Source organism: Sinocyclocheilus rhinocerous, unplaced genomic scaffold, assembly GCF_001515625.1.
Source record: "Sinocyclocheilus rhinocerous isolate Xijiao unplaced genomic scaffold, SAMN03320098_v1.1 scaffold953, whole genome shotgun sequence".
NCBI classification, from domain to species: Eukaryota; Metazoa; Chordata; class Actinopteri; order Cypriniformes; family Cyprinidae; genus Sinocyclocheilus; species Sinocyclocheilus rhinocerous.
In genome coordinates, this window is record NW_015643169.1 from 1,249,681 (window position 1) to 1,258,847 (window position 9,167).

At 34.7% G+C, this 9,167-nt stretch overlaps 1 protein-coding gene across 1 annotated transcript in view; it reads right to left on the reverse strand.

Annotated features, from left to right (window-relative positions):
• Positions 1-3,937: 3,937 nt before the first annotated feature.
• The window catches only part of LOC107757004 (heparan sulfate glucosamine 3-O-sulfotransferase 6-like), a 15,058-nt gene continuing 9,828 nt past the window's right edge, over positions 3,938-9,167 (reverse strand). The window contains exon 2 of the mRNA XM_016574332.1: positions 3,938-4,563. Within this exon, the coding sequence (XP_016429818.1) occupies positions 3,945-4,563 (619 nt within the window). The 3' untranslated portion in view covers positions 3,938-3,944. The remainder of the gene's footprint in view (positions 4,564-9,167) is intronic.

Below are 9,167 nucleotides of genomic sequence, written 5' to 3' on the forward strand. Positions count from 1 at the left end.
ATATATATATACGAATATTGTATTGGGAAATTTGTCACCATTTTTAATCACATTTTTGCATTTTCATTTTTGTTAAAATCTTAATAATTTTGTTGTTTTGTCATTTTTATTTGTTTTTTATAATGTCTATATAGCTTTTTTTTATTAATTTTTATTTCAGTACATCAAGAAAATGAAAATTAAAAAACACCGAATGAAAAGGAGTAATAATTTTGTTGCACGTTTTTGCCTTTTTATTAGTTTTTAATATGTCTATATAGTTTTTATTAATTTTCATTAATTTATTATTAAATAAATAAACAAATTAAATTAATTAATTAATTAGTTTTCAGTATTTCAGTACATCAAGAAAATGAAAATTAAAAAACACCGAATGAAAAGGAGTAATAATTTTGTTGCACGTTTTTGCCTTTTTATTAGTTTTTAATATGTCTATATAGTTTTTATTAATTTTCATTAATTTATTATTAAATAAATAAACAAATTAAATTAATTAATTAATTAGTTTTCAGTATTTCAGTACATCTAGAAAATGAAAATGAACACTAAATGAAAATGACAAATGTATTCTTGGCTGAAATAAGTTATTTATATTTTTATTTCATTTCAGTTAAAGTTTATTTTATTTCGGGTAACAAATTATTTTTTTATGGTTTTAGTTCCAGTTAATTATAATAACCCTGATTTTAATTGATTTGCTGGCTGTACTATTTATACAGCCTTTAGTATCTTTATACTTATGAATAGTCTGAACATTTGTGTGGTTGTCAGCAGGAATATCATGAATGTCAGAGCACTAGGCACTTAAGAGACTCTCCAACACTTGAATGCTGATACTTGACCTTTAGTTTCAGGGTCACTGGCTGCTCTTTAGCCAAGAAGTGAGAAATTTGAATCTGAGCGAGATTTTAGCACTAGTCTAATCTTGCTTTAATCCAGAGCTTTGACAGCAAGGAAGGCCTAAACGTCAGCCATCATGAAACACTGAGAGCTGAACACACACACACACACACACACACACACACACACACAGAGAGAGTCTAGTGTGATGAAGAGGCCAAAGCCAAGCCTGTTTGCATTTGAATGCAGGCAGTCAGGTGCAGAACAGAATGACATCTCAGCTTTCGCTGATTTGCTACTGGCCACTGGGATACAAAGAAGACTTTACAAGGGGGAAGCACTCAAAGACATTCCTCAAATCCATTTCAGTAGAAAGACAGAGGACTGGGCTTACGTTTCAAGACAGAAATAGCTGTTTTATTTTTCCTGGGTGTTGATTCCTGCACCACTAATGTGAATGATGCTCTTTTTATTCTCCTCTAGCCAACCAAGCACTCTTTAATTGATTGTATTTGCATGTGCAGCTTTACAAAGAACAATCTTCTTCAATCTCTCTCAAGAACATCAGAATGCAACTTCAGATCCTCCTGGAATGTTTTGTCCGTTTGGTCAAATTGTCTGAGACCACACAGCTTTAAGTTAAATTTAGGTGGTTGTGTTTTATAGAGATCATCCTGAGCTTTTGATCATTCAGCCAGTTTCACGAAATGAGGAGATGATTGTTTGTATTTTATTTTTCAAATTGCTTCTTGTATATAGACGTCTGAGGTAACTTCAAATGAACTTTTCAAAGCAGTTCATTTGAAGTTTTCCAAGTAAGACATCAGTTTTCTGTCCTCTGTTTAATATTCTGAGTAATATTCTGAAATATTATTGCAATTTTGAATACCTGTTTTCTATTCTATTCAATAGAGAAAATGTAAGAAATAGTAAAGGGGGAACTGTGTGTCTTTTTAATAGATCAAAATCATGGTTTGGGCAATCCACATCTTCATATAAACCCACACAGGCCACGTAAATCTATCAGGATTTGGAAAATACTGTAAATCCTCCATTAAATATCATTTTATGGATGTTTGGAAGCAAGCAGCACTCGATCTGAATTAAATCATGGTGACGGGGACTAAATGGATGATGGCACACCGCAGTGGAACTATAAACTTAAACAGACAATTATTGATTTTGATATTTTTTAGGAATGAAGAGGCTGGATTGGTAACATTAATGTGGGTGGGGGCTCTGAAAAGGGATCAAGGGTCAAAGATTACCATCCTAAAAGTGTCTATGACCCTTGGAAATTGATTGCTTATACACATCAGAAAGCTACAGCTCAGAATGTTAACTTCACATTTAGCCTGGTTGCCACTGACAGCTACAATTCCAATTTCTTCCCTGAAGTTATAAAAATTATATTTATAAAGTTATAAAATAAGTTATAAAAATGTATATTTGTATATGCACACATACTGTAAATATATTTTATTTAATGGGTAAAACTGGAAAATTAAATTAAAAATTACATTTATTTTTGTTTACTATGCATACAGTATATGCTCTTCTGGGAAAATTCAATGTATTTTCTACTCATTATGTATCTCTATCAAAAAAAAAAAAACTAGACCAATATTTGGTCACAGAGAACAGTAAAATGAAGAAAATGTGTATATGCACCGTTCGTATCATGTTTATTTATTATAATGTTTGTAGAAAAAGCTGCTCACTGATTTCAATATATATTTGGACACTGACAGATCAAAACGTCTTTACATTCATAAATATAAATAATGGCAATTTACAGCAGAAGCAAAACTTGGTTTTCAGTCAGCAGATATAATGCATAGTCCAGTATTCCTCCCTGTATAACATCTCTAATAATTATTTTGAGAAAATAAAAGAACATTTTTAAAGGGTTACATTGCTCTATTTCACTATGGAAACACATGTTTAGAGAATTTAATGAATAATCATCTGTTATAAAAAAAAAAAGAAAAAGTGGCATATGAAATGCATGGTCCAAAATCTAAGCCATAGAGTCCACATTAAATGGCTAAAACCATTTTTACTGTAACACAATATAAAACTAAAGTGTTTTCTTGCAGAAGCAGGAAATTCCTTTTAATGAGCAAAAACACATGAAATAAATAAAGTTTATATAGCACATGTCTATTGCTGTCTCTCTTTTTTCTTTCCTCTATGTCTAATGTCTATTACATAACAGTGGTTGAATGAGAACATCCAAGTTTTTGCTCTTTTTGGCAGCAATAAATCACAAAGTACAAATGTGTTTTGAGCTGTATCATTATGGGCATCTGAAATAAGGGACCGTTTAAGCAGCAGACATCACAGAGCCGTCATTCTGTTCAGTCTGTTTGAGATCATTCTCAGTTGAATCAGTTGAAAACCAAATATATACTTTAAAATACATGTTTAAAATACAAATGTATACTAAATTTTAAAATGCATTTGATGAGGAGGAGCATGAAATAAAAATGTTTCAATGGTTGGCTGCACACTTAATTAAATCCAGACTGGAGAATAATTTATTTATTTATTTAATTATATAAATTAAAGTGCACTGTGCAAGTTTTTATTTTTGGAAATGTGTTGACTTTGCACGTTTGTATTATTTGTATCATTTGTGCCTATTTATTTTTCATTATTTACATATTTATACTATTTGTTGTTCTTGTATATCTGCAGTGGTTTTGTATAATTGCCACATTTTCTTTGAGGTCCACCTGCTAATTGAATCCACTAATTAGTAATCCAGAAAAATGGTGAATGGTTGTTGTAATGTGAGCACTGAAGAAAGCAATGTACTGAAATGTTTGCTCATGCTGGTCTAGTTTTTAAATTCACTTGCACTGTGCACTTTTTTCTTGCATGTAGTTTATATAATAAAATATACTTTTGTTAGATCTTTTCCAGTCTGGATTTAATTCAGCCAACAATCTCTTTGTTTGCACTTGTAGTTTCTTTGAAATTAACTGTGAAATGTACTAGCAATTTCTGAGGGTACTCAGGCTGAAGATACTGAACACCAATCAGTCATAAATAGACAGTTTCATTGCTTTGTACATAATCACAAAGGGTCCTGCAAGTGTTTAGTCCCAGCCAAAGTCCTGACCAGTCATCTGGTAGAACTTCATGTTGAAAGGCCTGTAGAAATCCCTGAGTCTGTGCAGCACTTCTGCTGGTGTGTGTGGATGTGGTCGGCCTTTCGATTTCCCCAGGCATCGCGGTCTGCTGCTTCCTTCCGGCTTTTTGAGGCAGGGGAAGCCTTTAGTCTGGTTAAAGTAGAAGTGCTTATTGGTCACCACCCGTTTGAGTCCCAGAAAATCCTGCACCCGGCCCATTTCTCCTGCGGGGTCCGTCACCAGCTTCTCTCCGCTCACGAAAAGAAACTGCGCGAGCGGGAAATACCTGAGCCAGTTCTCCAGGTGTTTGGCGTAGATGCCGATCCTCACGGCGCTCCAGGAGGTGTCGATCAGACCCGTGGTGGAGTTCTTGAAGACCAAATTCTGGAAAGACGGCAGGCCGGGGTTTTTAGTCAGAGTCTGAGCGTAGTCCGACACGGCCCGGGTCACAGGGTCACGGACCACCACAATGAGTTTGGTGCTGCGGCTCATGGAGAAGACGCGGGATGGCGCTTCACGGGTGATGAAGTAGCTGGGTGTTTTCTCCATGGTGATCTGGCCGTCTAAAGTACGAGGCATTAGATTCCTACAGAACGAGAAAGTAAAAATCGATTACAATGGAGGTCAATTCTGTGATCAAACATGATTTCTAAATCGATTGAAACACCTCAAATCCTGCCACATTTTCAGTAAGTTTAAACGTTTTAAAGGGCCCATATTATGCTTATTTACAAGCTCATAATTTTATTTTTTAAAGGGGTCATATGATGCTGCTAAAAAGAACATTATTTTGTGTATTTGGTGTAATGAATTCAAAGTTCAAAATCACATTATTTTTCTCATATTGTACACTGCTGCAGCACCTCTGCCTGAAACTCTCATTTTTAGGGTATCTTTAGACGACAGTGATGTACTAAAACAGAAAAGTTTTTCCTTTGCATTTTTTTGTGTACAGATTTTCAAAATGATCCACGTTCACGCGGATCAGCAAAAGTGGCTAAAAATGCTGAATCATGCATGCCAGGCCAGTAGTTGGCGTTGTCACTTTGTAAACAAACACTACGAGCCTACACACATATGCCTATAGACTGAACAGGTAAACGCATGCCATCACCATTTTTACTATTTTCAAAATCATTTTCAAAAACTTTGAGACCTGTTTTCAAAAGTTTGCGTTCTTCCACCACCCCAAAACAACATTGTCGTGAAAATGAACAGCCAAAACGCATAACATTTTTTCCCGTTTTTAGTTGAAAACTGTGTTGTATAAACACTCCCTTAATTCCTGTCTCTTTAAATCCCACCTTTCCAAAAAAAAGCCAGGTCTGCTCTGATTGGTCAACCACTTAAAGCAAATAAACCGCGTCTCCTTGAAATAGCGAAATCACTTAACCGATTGTTATTTATTCTTGTTATTTTATTTAAATCACTGGGCTCGATGCAGTGCATTATGGGATTTATTTATTGTTTTTTTTCTTAAAGGGATAATTTACCTAAAAAGGAAAATTCTATCATCATTTACTCACTCATGTTGTTTCAAATCTGCATGACTTACTTTCTTTCTGTGTAACACAAAACAAGATATTTTGAAAAAGTTATACATGTTTGGATCGACATAAACATGAAAAAAATCAATTTTCCTTTTTGTTGAACTGTGCCTTTAAGGATACAATGCTGCATTAGAATTTGCCCAACATCACGAACAGTTTGGACTGCACCTAAAATGTCATTTAGTGTACGTAGGCAGGTTTTGGGACAGGTTTTCTGTGGCTGCACCTGTGGCGTCCAAACTAAATATTAAACTGTAGTTTTAAGCAATAATGCAAAATGAAAAACTTTATTAAGAGTGAATCTGGAGACATGATAATTGCCACCATTTCAGCTCTCGCCAGCGGACAAAGCTTTCGCACACGTTTTGCAATTCAGTTCATTATGATGAAAGATGTTCTTTTTATTATCAAATATAAAACAAGCATTTCTCTGATGAGGTCAATGTTGAATTACTCACTCTATCCTGAGTAATGGAAAGCGTAAAGTGTTGTTAAATAAACATAAAAGCTGACTTTATTAAAAACCAGCCTTGTGAAATAAACATCAGTGAGAAGGGAGTTGGTGAGTTGCTATAAAAGAAAGAAAAACACGAAACCATAACAGCTCTTAGCAGTCATTTCCTGATGAGTTTTGTCCCCAGAACATCTGTCAGGAGTCTCTCGATCTCTCCAAGGCTCCTTTGTGCTGATTTTAGGTCAGTTTTGTGAGATTCTCATTTAAAAGATGAGGAACTTGGTTCCAGTAATGGAATATTATCCTAAATATGCACAGAAGGTTTGCCTTTACCCGCAGTGTTGCTCTGCACTGTTGTATAAAATTAATAGCACATTTGTGATCGCATACACATGCTGATATTCAGGAAAGCACTCTTGCTGCTATTTTTTCTTTCATAACTTGAATTATAATTAAGGGCATTCTAACAGTGTTCTAATAGGCTTCATCACGCAATGAATGCTTTTGGACTCTCAATACGTGTTTTTTCTACTTATTTTCTACTTATGTCAGGGGAATGTCTTTAAACTCTAATCAATAAAATATCATACATTCTCTTGTCTTCTTTCTAAAGAACTTCAAATGTACATTTAATTTGATCAGTAACTTAGTCTTCTTCTGTTGTTTTAATTAGAAATTTTGAAAAAGCTTATAAATATATATATTTTTTAAATTGACATAAAAGACTGCATACTTTGAACAAAGTAAGAAAAATTGCCATTACAAAGGTTAAAAAAATGCCTCTGTAAATCACTTTAAGTAGTCCATTATCACCTCATAATTGGAAGGCTGATTTTTGTTATTGATCAGAAGGTGCTCCCAAATTTTTTGACTGTGCTCCTAAATGTTTTTAAATTAGGAGTACAAGTGGTCCTAAAAAGAAAAGTAAGCTTAGAGCCCTGTAAAAATATAATTATATATAATTATAATAATATAATATAATTATATATATACATAATTATAAAATAAATATAAATAAGTAGATATATTAAGGTTCATATTGGTTATTTAATCTCTTCAATGAATGTCCAATAGCTCCAGCATCAAGTGGAAAAGTCTCTATACTAACTCTCAATATTTCCATAGAGAACATATGCAGTAGATTAACTCTTCACTGGTCTGGGATGGGGTTTGGAAAGCGCTCTCTCTCTTTGTCTCCTTCTCTGACACTAGCCATCATCTCTTCGCCATGAGGCTAATATTCAACTCTAATACGAATCATATTCCTCTATGAGAGCTTCACCACAGAGACAAGAATCAGAGGAATCAGGCTGATGGGTTTGTCGGATAAAGAGTAACATCGAGAAATTGGATTTGCCATTTGACCGGCATTGCTCTTAAAGGAACAGTTAACCAAAAATCATGACATTTTATCACTATTTATCCAACCTGATATCATTCCAAATTGTGTTATTATTTAAGGAGAATTTTTAATGACTCTTAATGCAGCACATGTTCAAACGGCTACCACTTTATAGTTTGCTAAGCTCCAAGAAAATTGCCCATACAACTTCTGAAGCCATGTTATAAATGTTTTGATTGTGTTTACATGATGCATGTTCCCAGTGCCTGCTTTTAGGGATGTGATCTTGAAGCATTACATGCAAACCTTTTAATTTGGAAAGCATGTCATGGTTAATGTCAATGTTGTCATTCTCACCCTGCATCTAAAGTGCAAGCGCTGTTTGGCTATGTACACACAGCTAAGTGCATGTTTAATTCAGAGTAATCAAGTTAATGGAAGCCATAATGGCTGCGGTCGCGTCTGCTGACATCATGTTTACGTTGTGGAGAGCAGGCTGGTAATCAGCGAAAAGTTTGGGCTTTTCTCAATTCACGCCAGTGGCCCACACACTCCGGTCCACCCGTTTGATCTCCCAATCCAAAGAAGCATCGCAAGATAAAGCCCTCATTTAGTCCAGGTTCGCAAACGCAGCTGACTAGCGACCTCTGACAACCTTTGATCTCTCGCCAGCTGAGCACTTGTGTGTTTTGTTCTTTATCTGGCGGCTCACAGCAGCTGCTGTTACCTGTGCAGTTGCTAGGCTAACATCCATGCTGTTTGTTTTGATCACACCTAGCGTAGCATTAGTGGTTAGCATCTGGACCGGGAATGTGAGCCTGGAGTATGTATGAGGTTATCAGTTCAGAACCTGGCAACAATGTATTCCTGTTTACTGGTACAGAAGGCACAGATGCGGGTGGCCTGCTGAAAAAAATCACCTCAAAAAATATCAACAGACTTCATCCATTTGGCATTCAGTTGGTATTAAATCAATAATTTATGTTTTAAAATGCATTAAAATGTTACAGTTTTTCTCAGTCGCTTTGGTGCATTTCTCACATCACTATTTACATTTGCACAACAGTTAGTTCAACCTCCACAACATTTAGTCATTTGTGCACATCATAGTAGCAGTTTCTCATTCCTTCGAACAAATTGCAAATGCTTTTGGACATGCATCAATTGCTTTCATACAACTCTCTGCTGTTTTATAACATTATCATTTGCTTATGTCATGTCAGTCAAAATTAACTATACTTGTGAATGCTGAATAGTCATTCCATATAAAACTAATAGTCCTCATTTCATTGCTTGAGTCATTACATACAAAAATGTTGAACTAGTTGTCAAAATCTGTCAAGCAAATTTTACAAATTTTTTAAAATCTTTTTTTTCCCTGAAAATGTCTCCTAAATTGAACAATTTCTGTTTGTACTAATTGTTTTGAGAACTGCATTAACTGTTGTGCAAATGTAAATAGTGATGTGAGAAATGCACCAAAGCGACTGAGAAAAACTGTAAGAAAAATACATTGTTGTGCATTGTTTTTAGCAGTGGCCTAACATATCTAAACATCCCTACAACAAAATAGATTCACCTGTTAAGCAAAACTGCATAAGCAATTTAGAAAATATTGATATTCTCTGGTGCATTTTATATTTTCCTACTGATTAAATAACTATATCTGTATAGGATATTTTAGATAGATAGATAGATAGATAGACAGATAGACAGATAGATAGATAGATAGATAGACAGACAGACAGACAGACAGACAGATAGATTGATAGATAGATGATAGATAGACAGACAGACAGATAGACATCTAGATAGATAGACAGACAGACAGACCGACCGACAGA